This window comes from Clarias gariepinus, chromosome 23 (genome assembly GCF_024256425.1).
Source record: "Clarias gariepinus isolate MV-2021 ecotype Netherlands chromosome 23, CGAR_prim_01v2, whole genome shotgun sequence".
NCBI lineage: Eukaryota > Metazoa > Chordata > Actinopteri > Siluriformes > Clariidae > Clarias > Clarias gariepinus.
Genome location: NC_071122.1, coordinates 13,380,685 through 13,398,911, shown reverse-complemented (window position 1 = coordinate 13,398,911; position 18,227 = coordinate 13,380,685). Strand labels below are relative to the sequence as shown.

Here is an 18,227-nt window from a genome sequence, read left to right as displayed (position 1 = left end):
TTTCCATCACTAGCTTGTGTACACCCAATCTCAATAATCCTAAATGCCTGTTGAGCAGGATTTGTGTCAGACTTAATCTAGGAAGGAATTTATTTGAGCGGAGAAAATGCACAGTGATTATGGAGAGATTGTTGGCTGCCGAGTGAATGAATTATTGTGCAGACTGTCTGGAGATCTGTGTGTTCTAGTTCAGATTTTAATCATGTTAGAACACTGAAAAATAAATAAATAAATATCTTCCGGTTTCCTGGTATACAATGTTCATTCTCTCACTTTTTTGCAGTTTTTAGCTAGTCCAACATTTATGTCATATTTTAGTATTTTCTTTACCATGAGGAAAAGATTAGGGAATTGTGCATGTGATATAATTTTGATGTGCCTTCCTGTACTAATAATCCAGCTAGTTCCAAAAGCAACATTATGCAAACAGAGGAGCAGACATTTCTGCACTGGTTGTAAGTAAATGGAGGGGTAAAAGAAAGCATAATAGTGCAAACAAGAGTGAGTGCAAACAGTAATATAGCCTACTGAGTAAACTGCTAAAACCAGTGTTATAAACCAGTGTTATAACTATCATAAAAATGACTTTAGAACTAGGAAAAAAAATGTAAATACAACATCAATCCATTAATTAATTTATTCATTCATTCATTAACCAGTTTACAGTTAATTTGTAGTCCATACCAGAAAGACTGGTTGTGTATTTATATGGCTTATCCTTCAATTAGACCAAATGCATCCATGTCTATTGAATGCATTGAATATACATGGAAGGTTCAAGTCAAGCCGTGACTTGTAATGAAATTTCTCATGAATGAAGGTGCAATACTGATTGATATCTACCGAAGACTTCAAGCACAGTACAATGATGAGACTCTTTCGATGATGTTTTACTCCACAGTGAAACATTTAAATGGTGCAAACGTTTTAAAGAAGTATGCCATATGTCCATGAATGAAGGCAATGGCCAAGGTGGCTCGGAACCCACTGTAATCGTCCCAGGGAGTGGAACTCTTTATCCTTGAAAATTAACAGATAACTTGTCGCCAAGTTGTACAAGAGAGGCATGTGTCTGTTGGAACTGTACACACAATCGTTCTCAAATACCACTTGCAAATTACAGAAACTCGGCTGGGAGTTATTGCCACCTCCCCTGTGCAGTCCTGACCTCAATCAAAGCCATTTCCACATGTGTGGGACATGAAAGGAGTTCCTGGGAGGCCAGCATTTCAGATGTGAAGCAGACAGTCAAATCAAACTTTCTACCATTATGGTATGCAAGCACTAGTGAAACACTGGTATAAGTGCATTAGTGTACCAGGGGATTAATACAGAGAAATAAAGAGAGCTTTTTCCCACACATTACTGTGTTCTATTTTACGGCACAATCAAAACACCACTCGTATAGTATCGAAAAAAAAAAAAAAAACATAAAAAATACCAGAAAATGCATAACATTAACTTATAAAATCGTTCCATGGCTGCGTGACATTCTGGCACTTCCTTATTCAAACGCTACATTCTAATGAATGCTGGAAGTTGTGCTGAAGCAAAACTTACGTTTTTCATCATCAGCGTGCACTAAAGATGCTGCTCTTGACAAAACGTCCAAAGGCGTTTCCATCCTCTGCGAGATGTCCCTGCTGGAAAATCTCTGATTCAGATAAATCTCTGAATCCCCATGCGTGGAAATACAGCTGAAGGAGAAAAAAAATATATATTTTTTTGTTTTCTTCATCTGGCCCACTTTTTTTTATCAGACGTGCTATGGTACACAGTCATGCAAGATGTAAACAGACCCCCATAGTTTTTGATAAAATGTATGCCACAAAATGAGTTATTAATTAATTAAGCTATTAATAAAGCTATTAATACACTGTTCAGGCTTTGTTGACTTTAAAAGTGACATCTCGTCTGGACAACAACTGAAATGGTGGTTGCCCTTGGACAGCTTTTAAAACAGCAAGAAAAGTGGCAATACATTATAGGTCAATAATGTCAGCGTGTGTTGTGTGTGTGTGTGCGCATGTCGACGAGGGAGGCTTTAAACATCAAACTGTGCGTTTGAGTTTTATGAGATGTAGAACCAAAGTTATTAATTTTAAACAATAAATTAAATAATTTTTTTACTGCTACCGGAATATCGGAATGACCTCGCAACAATGTAGAACTCACAAAGCATGCGTATTATTATTATTGGTTACAGAAACAACTGACAATAACCATAAAAAACATGTTTGTGTGATCTTACGCATCTATGCTGTTTCTTTATTTATGTGACTCTTTTTGTTTGTATAATAGGTAAAAATAAAACAAAATTCAGTTCATTATATTGCCTAGGTTGTGCTGAAATAAAGGATATGTAATTTATCTATATTGCACAATCCTGAGCCCTATATACAATACACTATAGAGCTACACTATGGTTCTGTGGAACAATAGTGGAACGAGGGATTTCAAGAATTCTAGCTATTTGTCCACAGGACAGAGTGACCACCAATCTGGGCTCGTTGAAAATGTCTAGAAGTTTCACTTTGAATCACTTTTAAACATGCATATATTTCAGTCTGAAAAGAAGGAAGCAATAGTAGCTCCTTAATAATAATGGCAACATATTTTGATGAACACAATTCAAAGCATGTGTGTGTCTGTTAAAGCTCCAAAGTACTGAAAAATTTAATATTAAATAATATTAATACTACTTAAATTTGAATCAATAGTTTGGTTAATAAGGATTTCTAACTTCATTCAGGAAAACTTTGAGAGATTTCTCAGCGCTCTTCTTGCACACACACTTTACATTCCTAAAATACCGCTGCAGTGGCTATTTACACTGCAAAGGTAACATAATAGAGCAAAAATACCCCAAGATTGCTTTCGCTATTATCAACAAACTCGTTTTTTTGGCATGTATAGACATTAACACTATTTATTATATGTTGTTCATCCTTTCAGTTACAGGATATAAACGGACATGTTTTTTTTTACACTCGCTCACGCGAAGATGCACGCGCAAAGATTTCTAACTGCCCAATTGGATTTCAAACGTAATTACTATTATTACTATTTTAAATTCGTAGCGAAAATAAAAGACGTGTTATGAATTGAAAGACAGTTTAAAAATATACACAATTTTTTCATTTTAGTATTTAATCCCCTGCCTCACTGGGGAGTCTCGAGCGCTTTACATGTAAACAAACTTCGTTTAACGTCTAGCTCAGCTACATACCACTAAGTTTGGAGCGCCACTTTGGAATTGTCCGAGACCACGAAAAGTGCTGATAATGTATTAAAAAAATTCTAAAAAGCCGAAAAAACATCCACTAGAAGTGTAAACTCCGGAAAATACAGCGGTGAGAGTTTCCAGAAGTTTCCGTGTAGAACCCCAGCGGTTGCTCAGCGCGAGCGCTCTGGAAGAATGCTAGGAATGAGGGAATTCTCTTCCTGGCAGGTGGCGCGAGCTGACATTTCTGATTGGCTGATTCCGGCCCAATGAGATCAGCATATATTATGCAAATCAACTTTTTACATCATATCCTAGTAACAGGTAGTCAGAGAGGTCACGTGTGTGTGTTGAGACGCTTACTGCTGCTTCAGATCTAGACAATAGCAATGTAGTAACATTATTAGTAAAATATCACATATCTTTTGTGGATATTCTGAGGAAAGGTCATTAGATTTCAGTCAATGTTGCCAGCAATTACACTAAATGTTGTAACAAACCAATAATAAACACACACTTCTTCACCTTCTGAGAACACATGTACAGTCCTCATTCATATACAACATTTAGCCAATCAGGCAATCGTGTGTCAGTAATGCAATGCATAAATAACATCATCCTAGTACACATCAAATGCTTTGTTTTGGCATTTTAGAAAATGTAGATATACTGTAGAATTTTCATACATAAGCTCCAAGTGGCCAGAATGGTGAGGAAAAATAGTTATATTCGGGTCTGAGGAAGTGGTTTTTGATGTTAGAAAGGATATATAAGGAGTGTGCCGTCAACCCGCTGCCACTCCCCATACTCCAACAATGCTATTAGTCTGATGATGATGCTACTAACTGTTGCATTAAGTGAGGAACGCCTGTGACAGAATTACCTGTGCAAACACCAGCCAAACAGAATTTTTATGGAAATTTCTATGGACATCATCAGGGGCCACCTTATACCATATTATCAAGTTACCCAGGTCCTGATTCAATTTGTATTGCAGTTCTATAAGTATCATGATTTTATAAAATTGCCAATTTATTTAAATGTATTTTTGTTACAATTCTAAACAAACTAATTTTAAGCAAATAATTGCCTTGATACTGCACTGCCTATAACTCAAAATGCTAAAGTCTTTAAATGTATATTTTGTAGTCACTGTGGCAATATATGATTTAATGCCACTGAACAGAACCACACTACAAAATCTGGAAAATGGAAGAATTGATTCAGTGAAGAATCTTTCTCTCTCTCTCTCTCTCTCTCTCTCTCACACACACACACACACACACACACACAGGTCAGGTGGAGTCATATCTTGGGGCAGAACAAGGGGAACCTATACAATAATGGGGATAATGTTTTGCATTGTAATGTTATGGCATATATACACAATGTTTTTCCAACAGAAACATACAGAATAGAATTAACAACAGAAAACAATAAAATTAGTGGATTAATACATTGTGGTCCATAAATATTCAGAAGAATCCGGTTTTTTTTATATATATATTTTTTTATATTTTTTGTTTGTCCTTGTACACCAACACAGTGGAACTAAAATTAAACCACACGACTGTGTAGGATTTATTATGGTCATCAGGGCAGTGGTGGCTCAGTTAGTTAGGGCTGTGGATTACTGGGTTACTGATCGGAAGGTCGGGGGTTCGAGCCCCAGCATCGCCAAGTTACCACTGTTTAGCCCTTGAGCAAGGCCCTTAACCCTATATGCTCCAGGGCTGTAAGCTGGCTGACCCCAGTTTCCTAATTGGGATATGCAAAGAAGACATTTCACTGTGCTGTAAAGTACATGTGACAAATAATTGAACATTCTTCTTTTTCTTTCTAATCATAAATAAACACCAGTTCATTTAAATACATCCAGAGTGGTATGGCATTAGGTTTGGACATAATCATGTGGTAAAATAATATCAACAAAACTCATGCAGAATGAGAGCATTCATCTTTCACTATCACTATGCCTTCTTCCTCCAGCCTTTGAGCATCTTCCGCAGCTTCTTCAAACTATATGACACTGTTTTCCTGAGTCCTTTACAAAAAAAGTCAAATATTTTAATTAGACTTGTACAGTACTAGGTTAATAAGCTGCGAATTTCACATATGCAATAACACAGCAATTAAAAGCTTTACCTGCTGTAGCAATTCCTTTGGCACTTTGACTTATGCTGGAGGTTTTCACTATCATAGAGATCCCTATAAAGACAAACAAGTAGTTGTATACATAATTTGTATTACAGGTTTATGTTCATACACATATTCTAATATGTCATGGTTTCTATGGTAACAACTCATTCACCAATTAGATGGTAGTAATAATTTTTGTGTAAAAAAATTTGGTGTTATTTCACTGAGAAACGCATATAAAATTAGTGTTATAGTGAAGTTTTATGAAAAGAAAAGGTTTATATAAAGTCTCCTGTGCCAGGATCAGGAGAGTGTTCAGGAAATGGGAGTTTACTCTGAAGTCTCAGTAATAGGATAAGATGCATTATTTTGTCTAATTAACAAAAAGAGGAAGACAAAATAACTTTTGTACCTGCTAAATAATAAATCGAAATCTGGGTATAGGTTGCACAATCACACACACTCAGTCATGCTACAGGCAATTTGGAAACACTAACTGGCCTAGGATCCATGTCTTTAGACTGAGGAGGAACACAGAACACTTGGAGGAAACCCAGCATGCACAAGAAAACTCCGCATATGCAGACCGGGGGCAAGAAACCCTCAAACCCTTCCACCCAGAGGTGCTAAGGCACTACTGTAAGTCAGGATTCTTCAACTCCAGTCCAGGAAGGACAGTTTGTAATCCACCAACATGTACACACTGAACCTAATTAACAGATTAGTTGAATCAGCTGTGTTTGCACAGAAGAGTCACCAAACTGTGGTGGACATTTGACCTCCAGGTCTGGAGGTGAATATTCCTGCACATACAATAGCTGCTGCACTGCCATGTTATACATTAATAAATACATTTAGAAACTCTAAAACGTTCATTATTTTTGCTCATACGTTTAACAGGTGAGTTTACAGGTTTTTAAATGTTCTCAGACACTCCTACTATTCTCTTGCCAGACTAACGACAAAGAGAAAATAGGGTGAGGTTTCTGAAAAACCTTGCCCTGTCTCACCAAACCGGCTCGCCTAGTCATGGACATGTAGCAAAGTGGTTTATCTGGTTAAAATACAGTGGGTCTTTGCCAAGCAAAACTATCTGCAAAGACAAGAGGAAGTCATCTTTTAAGTATATGAACATGGATGTATGTATTGTAATATTGTTTTTTGCAAAATATAAACTAATTGACCCAAATACTAATGAATCGATAGACTTTTACATTGCAGTTAAAAAAAAAAAAAAAGGGTTAAAGGATATTTTGCAAGGAAGCATGAAAATCCACTTTGGTTTGTAAAAGGTAATGTGTGCTTTAAATTCTATACTATTTCTTTCCTGTACTACAGACATAAACCAAGGGGCAACCTCAATTTCTGGAAAATAAAGCCAATGCAAAAATGCAAAAAATTGCAGTTCTCCAAATGTCCACTGGGAGCTGGCTCCAATACTGAGTCAATCCCCATGTTGTTGTTGGTCTTTCGGCTGCTCCTGGCAAGGGGTCGCCACAGCGCCACAGCGGAATACCCAGTCCGCACTACAACTTGGCACAGGTTTTTATGCCGGATGCCCTTCCTGACGCAACCCTCCCATTTTATCCGGGCTTGGGACCGGGCACTGCATCCAGTGGCTGGGGTTTGGGCACTGGCTGAAAATCCAGCGCGGGCCTTCCGCATGGCAGGCGAAACATCTACCACTGAGCCACCAGTGCCCTTACTGAGTCAATCCCCACAGACCCCCATATAAAAAAAAAACGACTTAAAAAAAGCTTGCAGCATGGTAAAATAAAGCGTTTGTCTCCATAGCTACATTTCCCATTCATGACAACTGTAAAGGGGTGATTTTTGTTATGTAACTCATCAGTTAAATTAAGCCAAAATTATATTAAGCTATTAAAAAGCTGCAATGCAGGTGTCACACTGTTACCTGTCTGCTATGCCTGCTATCAATTTAGCTAAACAGCTAATTGGAATTGTTGTAGTTTGACTTACCACAAGAAATGTTGAAGATGACATGAGACAAAGTGTAGGGTGTGAATGATGAGTTCAATCAAATGCAAAGTAATGTTAACATCTAAATTAACATTAGCCACCTCGTAGCTAAGCTACTGTACCTAGCTTGTGGTAACTGAGGTAAGTAGGCATGTTACAACTAACAGCCAGGTGCTGTTTGCTCCGCCCATTTCCCGATTTTTGGATTAATATTACCATTTATCTAGCTACAGTTACTAACATAATTGAAAACACTCAAATTGTAAACAATATCCAACAATATGATTTTAATTGACACAATTGTATAGATAAATTAAATGAATAAATAAATACCTGAAGTTGTGATGGGTACACGGTTATTTATTTAAAAAAAAAAAAAAAAAAAATCTGTCAACTTGCTGTCAAAGCACACCAAGCCAATAACTGCAATACTGTAACAGTAAAGCCTATACATATGGCATTAGATAATTAATTAACAATAACACAACAACAGTCAGTTGTTATTTTAAAACAGGAAGATCAGCTGTTCTTGTGAGAACTATTCCAGAACAGTATTGTCAAGAGCATTTGTAAAATCCATTAAGCACCATGAAACTGGCTCTCATGAAGACCTTCCCAGAAAAGCAAAACCTAAGGTACCTTTGCTGCAGAGGAAAAGTTCATTTAGAGTTACCAGCCTCTAAAACCACCATCACAGCACCTCAGATTACAGCCATTATAGAGGCTTTTCTGTGCATAAGTAAAAAATGCATCTTAATATAAACTGTTCAAAGAAGATTATTGTATATTCTGGATTCCTCCAGCATTGTTTTCAAATGTAGAAAGAAATAAAAATCAGTAAAGACCATGGGATTAGGTGGTGTGTCCAACCTTTTGACTGGTAGTGTGTACAAAGTATTTCTATATATTTTATATTTAACAACAAAAGTATTTTGGTCATCGAGTTAGATTAGATTTAGGTGTAGTGTCAGGTTATTTAGCTGCATTGACAGTTCTTCCTCACAAGAACAGTGTTACGCATATGTGAGTGTGTGTGAGTGTGTGTGAGTGTGTGTGGTTGTGTGCGTGTGCGCGTGTGTGTGCGTGCGCGAGTGTGTGTACATGTGCATGCACATCTTAACATTAGCAAAAGCACAGCTGGCTGATGATAAAACAAGCCACGGAGCTCATTAAATTTGACTCATGCGACATTTGAATTGCTTTTGATTTATGGCAATGTAACACCTGCACAGTGTAAAGACACTCAGAGCAACATCTGCCTCCTCTCTATCTCTCCGAGTTAATGCCTCCATCCTGGCAGTGATGTCAGCATTAAGGGAAAAGCAGGATGTTGGTGACAAGACACTGTAGTTTTGTATGCTTATTTTTACAGAAATATCCACACCCACTCACTTTTTCACCTTAACTTCTCCTTTCCTCCCATTTATCCTTTTTTGCCACCTTCACTTTCTCTTCACCATCACTCACTCTCTTTTCCACACCTCTCTCCCCCTCATGTTTTTCCTTCTGCCACATTTTCCAGCCTTACCTTCTTTTTTCCTCATGCACTGATTTTATCCTTTGTCTCATAGGTTTTCCCTTCCTTTCCTTTTTTTCCTTTCTTTCTCATTTTACTCAGTCATCTCCTCGTCTTTCTCCTCTCAATATATATATGCGCACTCGCACTATTCCAGTAAAGTCTGAAAGAATGCAGTCTATTAAAATGAAAAAATGTGAAACACAATCGGGAATAAAAGTAAGCACTTTCGGTGTAAGAGGGAGTGCTGTATTGCTAGATATAGCACATCTGTAATGCGGTCGTAGGCACTAGAGCATACATTTATACAACAGTTCCACAAACACCATTCATCATCAACAGATTATAATTGGTTTCTTTATTTAATTAGTTACTTTGCTCCACCAACACGCATCCTTCTGAGACTGGCATAGCCGGTGAGCGACAGTTAGCAATCTACAGTTCGTATAATTACCAAGGGTTGAAATGTTGAGATTGAGGTTGATTTATAGTCCTTTAAATCTCTTTATAGTTTCTCTTTATAGTTTCACTTATTCTGCTTTACCAGCTATTATCTCTGGTAATGTCCGGGTTCCTGGGTTGAATCCCAAATAATGATAAATGGAAAGCTACAGTAGTGCACTAGGGTTTACAATCTCGCCACACAAACAAAGTAGTGTCATTGATCAGTGGCTGAAGAGCAATTTAAAATGCAGTTGCGTGTTAGGAGCTAGTTAACTTTGTAGCCATAAATAAAAGAAAACGGATGATTCAGATGTGATTTTAATCGACCTTGAAGCATTTATTAAGTGGACAAAGTGTTTTTATTAAGATGATATAACTTTATTAGACGAGTTTTCTTTCTGAAAGTGCTTCTCTGATTGGTTTTGAATAAGGTTTTTGCCAGGCAGTTGCTCTCTCCTCACTATAACAAACCGTACCGACCTACTTTCACCCATGTTGCGACCGACGGTTACTGTAATTAACGGTTATTAAAATACCTAGAACATGAAGTCATGCATGTAGTTAGACGTCCCAGTGCTGTTACTGTCCATTATCACCACTCATGGAATGCCTCGTCTATGCAGCACCGACAGATTGCTTAGTCGGAAATAACTGCTACATAATTAAGGTTTGCACAAGCATGGCTAGGACAACGTATTTACCTAATTAACAGGTTTCTGCATTTTAGTGGACAGTAACTGCAAATAAATGTATTTTGTTGCTATAATTAAGTACTTTTTTACTATCCATACTTTACTTTAGTATTTGCATTTTCCACTACATTTCAAAGTAAATTATTGTATTTTTTACTCCACTATATTATTTCTATAACATCTGTCATTTCTTCTTATTGAGTGGGAAAAGACACCTATAAAGGTACAGTGCACGCTTTATTTTAGTTGATTTACTTTGACCGGTTAGTTAAACCTATGAGAGGTAAATAATCTAATGAATACAGAACAATTTGTATAATGAGATCAGTGCAACAGTCTGACTGGAAAAAGCCTTGACATGATTGATTTCGTCAAGTTGTGGAACAAAAGAAAGAATCCTTCTGTTCTTGTTCCCGTAAACTAATGTTAGCTTGCAGCAGCGAAATCTTTTATCATGCAAGTGTATTTAATAAATACATCAGTCTATTATAACGCATGTATCTGTCAGATACTAAGCTAAATAATTGGTACTCCTCTACGATGTAACATTAGTTACATCATGTTATGATGGTTCACATTCAGATTAAAAAGTGATTTTTATCTGACTATACTAGGGATGCATCTGCCCTTTGAAGCATCACACATGTGCACATTGATACAACTTTGCTTGAGCCACCCGGACATTACATAAAAGACAGTACATGAGTTTATGAGGCACTTATTCATTTTAAACAATGTATACAATTTTAGCAAAAACATGTGTGGGCGTTTGGTCTGGAGGACAGCAAGCAGTTAGTCTACAGTACTGTATTTGTTGAGGTCCAGAAGAAGAAAAAGCCAGACGTAGATGTTTAAGCAGCTACTATGAAATCCCTGCACTACTGGTGCTGACGGAGATCAGCGTGCGCCCCACACATGCACAGAGGCACACGAATTCTGACCTGCCTGTTCTCTTTCACGTCATATGACCACATATCAGGTATGCATTTAATCTAGGGCCACATACAAAAATTACTTGAATCCGATAAAAAAAAAAAGTATCTATTTTCATTTTATTAGCTAGCTATCTTTCTATTCCAAACTTACCAAATTAACTCTCTCAGACTGTGAGATTCACTGTTTTAACATTCATTGTTAACACTTTTGACTAGTTTTGCATGCAGCCGATTAGAGCTCTACTTTAACCAACCGCGATTACTATTTACACAAATGCAGCTTCCACAAAACGTCAAAACATCCAGTGTCTCAGTATACCTAATACACACCAAACACACAAAAAAGGAAAGTCTGGCTGTTCTCAAACCTGTTTTTTCAGAGCCACCTAAATTTCCATAGTAAAAAATGACTCACCTGCACGTTGACTGCTCATGATAATGTTTATCAGAGACTAATTTAATGACCTGAACTGAGGGTGACATCACAGCCTTTTCAGATCCAATCATGAAAGAAAAAGGGCCAAAATAAATCACACTGCTTCTTCTTTTGAGATTTGAGTAAAATTTTAAAATGCGGAAACATTTCTAAATTTACTCAAGCAGAAATGTAAATAAAACACCGCAGTACTATTTTATCTCTACGTTTGTTTAGAGGTAGGTCTCTTGCCTGCCATGCATAAGGCCCAGGTTCGATTCCCAGCCAACACTCAAACCCCAGCCACTGGATGCAGTGTCGGTCCCAAGCCCGCATAAAATGGGAGAGTGGCATCAGGAAGGGCATCTGGAATAAAACCCGTTCCAACCTTGTGTGGGGATCCGCTGTGGTGACCCCTTGGCGGGAGCAGCCGAAAGACTAACACCACACTGGATTTGTGTACTTCATCCACCACTACTGTATTTACCCAAAGATTATTTATATATAATGTGACGCAAGCAAAAAGTAATTCAAAATTAAACGATACATTTAAAAAAATAAAAATAAAAAGCTTTAGAAAAGTGTGATGCTAATTTACAGTTCTATTCTTAAGAAGAAAAAGACAAAGATATTGGGTCCACACAGATTACATCTCTGAATGGCTTATGAGCTACTAAGTCCACTGTACATATCAGTTACCTTGCTGTACAAACAGGCCACAGTCTGGGTCATGGGCGAGCTGCAGCATAATCTCCTCCACATCTTGGTTCTTTCCTGGAGGATCCGCCAGCCGTGTGATCTGCTGCTGCAGGGTGCGAGGAAGAGCCATCAGCTGGGTAAACTGGCCTTCTGGACTCTTATCCACCTACCGGAAAACAAGTTCAATTCCCACAAAAACATATATTTTTAGAAATCTATAGACATCATTATAAGTCAAAGAACATGTTTACAACTGTTAGTGGAGCGAGCTTGTTGTACTCATCAGAGCTGCTTTAATAAAAAAAGAAAGAATCATCTGACCAATCAGAATCCAAATTAAACAACACATGGGTACAAATAACTAAAATCACTTATTCAAATCAAAGGCCACGCTTTGGCAGAAACCTAAAAACTTTCCACAGATTTGTCCTGGTGGCTCCTCTTGACAATGTTTAAGCAATCCTGCATGTTCTTGGCAACCGAACGCCTGGCATGTTTAAGCAGCTCTAATGCTCTTCATATCAGGCAATTTGACTTGGCACAGACTTGTGAACAGTCAACACCACACTCAGTTATAACAGTCTACAAGGCAGATACACGCGGAGCTGTCTAAACAAGTCTCTGTCCATCAGATTCTACAAAATGAAGGCCAAAATAAGATCTAAAGTCTGACGGCAAAAAAAAAAGGAGCCAGCCACACAATAAGTCAAGATTCAGAGTTATCAGAGTTTGTATTATTCTAAGAGAATTAGGCGAGTTAAACAGGCTAGGAAAAAAAAGGCTATGTTTCAAAGAGTCAAGAATTTAACTTTAAGGAATGTGTGATGATGCATCATTCACCAAATCTGACCAGCACACAGACCACACCCCCTTCACCTCACTGAATCTGACAGGCATAGACACCACACCTCCTTGACTGAGACTGACAGGCATAGAAGCCACACCCCCTTCTCTAAATCTGACAAGCACAGAGACCACACCTCCTTGACTAAGACTGACAGGCATAGAGGCCACACCCCCTTCACTAGCAATGCATGCACCTTCATCTTTCTTACTTCTCTGCTACTCCTTTTTACCACATTTATAACATATTTTGCTTTAATGATAAGTCTTCACAAAATGACAGTCTAACATAAATGTGAAAATTATTTGCCTCAAAATAAGTTACATATGTATTCAGTATAGTAGAAATCTATCTAATGTCTCAAGATGTTACTTAATCACTAGCTCCCCCTGGTGGACAAAAACTACAAAGAAAGCCTTATAAGCTGATTCCAGTCTCACCTCCAGCCTCCCTTGCTGTGGCTTATAAACCACCTGCGGGCATTCTTGCAAAATGTTATTATACAGAATCTGGAAGTGCTCCATGTTGTCCTTCACGATGTTGGAAACTTTGGCTTTATCTTCACCTATCACCATCCTGAAATCCCCTACAAGACATCACATAATTACAGAATTAAACAGAAATGATGCTACAATTCCTAAAATTAAAGCAGGTCAGCTAAAAAAAAAAAAAAAAAAAAGACTGTATTATGGCCAGCAATTGAAAAAATAACATGAGTGCTTTAGATGGTACACGCTTCCTGGCATCAGCATGCATCAGCCAACAAAATATCTGTGACAATCCTACAACACAGACTGAAAAGAATCACCAAGCACAGTTTTCTCATTTTCTACAAGTAATTTTAAAATGCTCATCATAAGCAATCCTAATGTTATGCCACAAACATCAGCTTCCTGGATTACACTTAAATAGAAGTACTTAGACAGAAGTAATTAATCTAACCTTGTTGCTCAAGCACTAAAATGATATGAGCATGCTCGCTGTAATACAACTCCAAACTGCGATCTTAAAAAGTAATTGAATTCTTATTCGAGAAACTGAATCAAAGACTGCAGTCTGATTTAGCCAATTAATAAATGGGATATTTTTGTCACCGGAGTAGGAGAGTCCAGCGATGTTGAGGAAAAGCTCTTCCTCTGAAAAACTTTCTGGAAGCATGAGGAAGGAAGCGATCACTGCACTTTTTAGATTTGCCACCAGAGCCGCCCGCAGCTTGGCGTGCTCCTTTTGCACCAGTACACGCACCTGAGGAAAATGGAACATGGTTAAGAAGATGGATTATGTACGTGCAGGATTCAGATGCATCAGTAAATGCTAAACTACTGAGATCCCTGCTGAAAAATCCAACTCTGACTGATCAATTAGCTTCCACCAGAATGGAGCAGCAAAGCTGGCAGAACAATTTACAGACTTCTGCGATCATGATCAACATTGCACTATTTTGTTTAAACATGCATTTGGCTTATCGGATTTCTTTGATCCTTTAAGATCTTAAAATAAGATGCATAATTTTTTTTTTTTTTTTTGGGGGGGGGGGGGCAATTAAAAAAATATAAATAAAGTGTGCATGGAGTGGTGCGTGAATGTTAACCGGAGTGTGTGCCCTGTAGTGTGTAAATGCTGCCCGGGGTGTGTGACCAATAGTGTGTGACCTATAGTGTGTAAATGCTGACAAGATGGGAATAAATACAATGGTCACCTTTGGCCTCCAAGGTACCTAGTTGGACTACAGAGGTTCCTAGATAAATGGATGGAAAGGTATAAATAAATTATTTTAAAAGGTCTTCAAGTCAAACCGGGACTCTTGATTGTGCAGAATAAGAACACTGTTATGAGAGTAAAAAATACCTATAATCCCCTGCTGTACTAATGCACATATCCCAGTGTTTCCCTATTGCTTGCATACCATCAAGATAGAAAGTTTTTTTAGTATGCCAAAGCCATGAACGGACTAACTGCTTTAAATCTAAAACCCTGGATTTCTAGGAACTCCTTTAATGGCCCATACATGTAGAAAAGGCTTGGAGCGAGGTCAGGACTGTATGTGGGATGCTGCAATATCTCCCAGCTGTGTTCCTGCATTCTACTCGCTGAATATCCACAGGAACAACTGGAGTGGGCTCAGAGTCATCTCGGCCTGGGATCTTCATTCATGGATGAACTTCCTTCATTAAATGTTTGTACCATTTAAATGATTTACTGCAACTAAGAGCCTCATTACCGCACTGTGCATGAAGTCTTCTGTAAATGCCACAGGTCACAAGAAAGTCCCAATTTGACTTGAACATCCCTTGTATGATGCAGACACATAAAAATGACATTTTATGTGTTTCAAAATGTGCAAAAAACTGATGGCAAACTTAATTTATGCAATTAAAATGTAAAAATTCAAATTTAGTTTGTTACTACTTTACCCCTCTTCTTAGCTGACTCCATTACTATTCATAAACATTTTACAATTATTTTGTGCAATTTGTGCAACACATTTTTTAGTGGGGAATTTATAATGTTACACAAATTGCTTAAACATCTGTAATCATTTAAACATCCCACCTTTACACCTAGTCTATGTTTATCGTGATTCTTTTTGATGTAAAATGTACAAGTCAAACACATCTTAAAAAAAAATTAACTTGGATAAACAATATAGTTTGCTTGAACCAGCTCGGTCTGGGTTTCTTTATCTACTGTATTATTAAACTTAGCATGGATTTCAACCATCACCCTATTGAAATTAAATTGAGAAATCCTTACAGGCTTGTGCAGTCTGCCTGCTATATACATAGTTTTCCAGTGAAGCAAGTCGTCAATCAGGGTGTCAGTGCTGATGATGCCATACTTGATCAGCTGCGAGGGGGAAGAAAAAAAACAAAATTTTAACACAGTTTTAGACTCTATCTAAAGAGACGTGCTAACACTGAACATCTTAAATTTGCGAAAACAAAACTAAACAACACTCCTGCTTATTGGATCGTGCTGGTCCTCACCTGTGTTATTCTTTAAGTGCTGAATGGGTGTGTAGATGCATCAGTGTAACACTCAGGACAACACACACACATAAGCACATCAGGATTTCTGAGCAGAAAACAATGAAATGAAGAAAAGCTTTAAAATGACTTACTGACCCTTTCCTCCCAGGGCACTAGGGTGTTGTAGTACACTCCGGCTCCATACTCATTCTGAATGCTGCTGATGTGCTTTGGACCCAGATATTTGAGGAGAGAATAGTGTTTCCTATTTTCTTTTAAGTTCATGGTGTGCCAGGTGATGGGATCATCCACAGCAAACACAAAGTCCAGCATGTTATTCTGCAAACACAAAGTCATGACTTTAAATAATTTTCAGCTGATCCACCTTTAAACTCATGTGATTCCTTTCAGAATTTGAAGATCTTACCCGCATCTGACCTTTACTGGTCCCTGCCTGCTTAAACACTCCAGATCCATAGGCAAAGGCTAAGCTAATGTCTGATGGAAACTGGGACAGAATCCTCCGATAAAACACACTCGTGCTTTGTAACGACGTAAGCGCCATTTAAAGTATTTTTATTACCTAATTCTCCATGCGCTGTTTAAAAACTCTAAATTAATCTGGGTCATAGTTTTAGTTAATAACTACTTCAACCTGCACAGGTTCATATGAAGCAGCATGCTAGCTCAAGGTTCAACCCCAAATCCATTTCTGCACTGCCTTTAGTGCACTACCTAAGCTGCAGCAGCCACTACGTCATATCCTATGAAGTGACCTATTAGAGAAAGTAGAAAGCTATTTGATACCCGGCCAAATTCGTATATACTAAGTAGGTATCGAACTTAAACTGTTTATAACGTCCATAATTTATTAAAAATGAATACGTCTTTTTTGTCAGGAACAAAATGAGATTAAATCTTTTAAAACCAATAAACGTTTAAATGTATTTAGCTTTCCGTTAAAAGTCCCTATTAAACAAATAAACGTTGCTATGACATGGACTCAGGCTGTTCAGAAAAACAGACCATCGCCATCTGGCGGTTAGGAGGACACCTGCACAAATATTTATATTTTATTTAATATACTTGTATTTTTTTAATATTTAAATATATTTTTATGTTTGAAGTCAGCTAATAAAACCACCACTATTGTTTACAATTACACGATTGATTATGTATCGACTAGTTGAGTTTACATAATAATCTGTAATAATCTTAACAGTTTACCAGACCACTCTTGTTTACTCTTCATGCTAGTAAACCACTCTGCTCTTATTTAAAGACAAACTAGCATTAACGCTAAATCTTTGGGAGCTGATTTATTGTGTGTGTGTGTGTGTGTGTGTGTGTGTCTATCATTCTCCGCCAGATGGTGTTGGTGTGTAAATGTGCAATAAGTTTGTTTTACCACTAGTTTGTGTTTTTTATGCAGGAGGGCAAAACCATCATATAATGAATTCACTCTATGACTAATGACTTTGGGGAATTTGTTTGTGTTGTGGTTAATTATACAAATGAACATACATTATTGTAGAGGAGCATATTCCTTTGATCATGTTTATTAATAAAAGAAAGATGGTAATGAGTAATGACTACCATTTTTACTAGAATACAATATTGTTTGTATTATACAGAAGTTAATTTGAGTCACTAAGTTGATGAATTGTACAGATCCACATTATTGACACTGGGGCTGGGGTGTGTGTGTTCTGTGGCCGCGATTTACTAAAGCGTGGGAATGAGATGGTATGTTGTGGCCACGACTTACTAAGGCATGGGAACAAGATGCAATGTTGTGGCCACAAATTACTAACATGTGAGAAAAAATAGTACAATGCATGGCCACAAGATACTATGATGACCTAGGAACATGTGGTATCGTTCATGTCCCAGATGTTACAGGATGATTGTTATAATGTGTATCGGTACGTTAATCTACAGTATGAGGTTATTAAGTTGTGGCCACAACATAGAATCTCATGGCCATACATTATATTTTGTTCCCATACATTAGTAAGTTGTGGTCACAGCATACTATCTCATTCCCACAACTTAGTCATAATCTTGGCCATGGAATATCTTTTCCCCCCTAATGTTACCAGAGGTGCTCTGTATAATTGAGCCGTGTTGTAAGATTGCCTATATAGCCTATACCCATGATGAAACATTTCACCTTGTGTATCACTCTACTCATGTGTTTACCACACAAAACACCACTTTGGGCTTAAAATATGAAAGCTCACTTGTTGAAAATGAAAAGAAATAATGGAAGTCAATTAAATGCCCATGGTAGGCTGGTCTTGTAGCTCAGCCACTTCAAGTTTGATCCTTTCTGTATGCCGAGATGCTTTTCTGTTCACCGCAGTTGTAA

General features: G+C 37.6%; 2 protein-coding genes across 3 annotated transcripts in view; both read right to left on the bottom strand.

Annotated features, from left to right (window-relative positions):
• vgll4b (vestigial-like family member 4b) overlaps positions 1 to 3,385 on the bottom strand; it is a 32,737-nt gene extending 29,352 nt beyond the window's left edge. The window contains exons 1-2 of the mRNA XM_053484185.1: positions 3,230 to 3,385; positions 1,561 to 1,697 (exon numbers count right to left, since the gene is read on the bottom strand). Coding sequence (XP_053340160.1) covers positions 1,561 to 1,624 — 64 coding nt within the window. The 5' untranslated portion in view covers positions 1,625 to 1,697; positions 3,230 to 3,385. The remainder of the gene's footprint in view (positions 1 to 1,560; positions 1,698 to 3,229) is intronic.
• Positions 3,386 to 5,040: 1,655 nt separating this feature from the next.
• tamm41 (TAM41 mitochondrial translocator assembly and maintenance homolog) lies at positions 5,041 to 16,797 on the bottom strand. 2 transcript variants are annotated; one of them, XM_053484180.1, is made up of 8 exons: positions 16,284 to 16,797; positions 16,013 to 16,195; positions 15,642 to 15,734; positions 13,982 to 14,132; positions 13,328 to 13,473; positions 12,044 to 12,209; positions 5,369 to 5,431; positions 5,041 to 5,267 (listed from the first exon to the last, which is right to left on the bottom strand). In XM_053484180.1, exons 1-8 carry the CDS (start codon positions 16,419 to 16,421, stop codon positions 5,194 to 5,196), a joined length of 1,014 nt encoding a protein of 337 aa, XP_053340155.1. In that variant the 5' UTR covers positions 16,422 to 16,797; the 3' UTR covers positions 5,041 to 5,193. The 2 variants fall into 2 exon arrangements, with proteins under 2 accessions (XP_053340155.1, XP_053340157.1); XM_053484182.1 differs by lacking the exons at positions 16,013 to 16,195; positions 16,284 to 16,797 and adding an exon at positions 15,875 to 15,951.
• Positions 16,798 to 18,227: the final 1,430 nt, after the last annotated feature.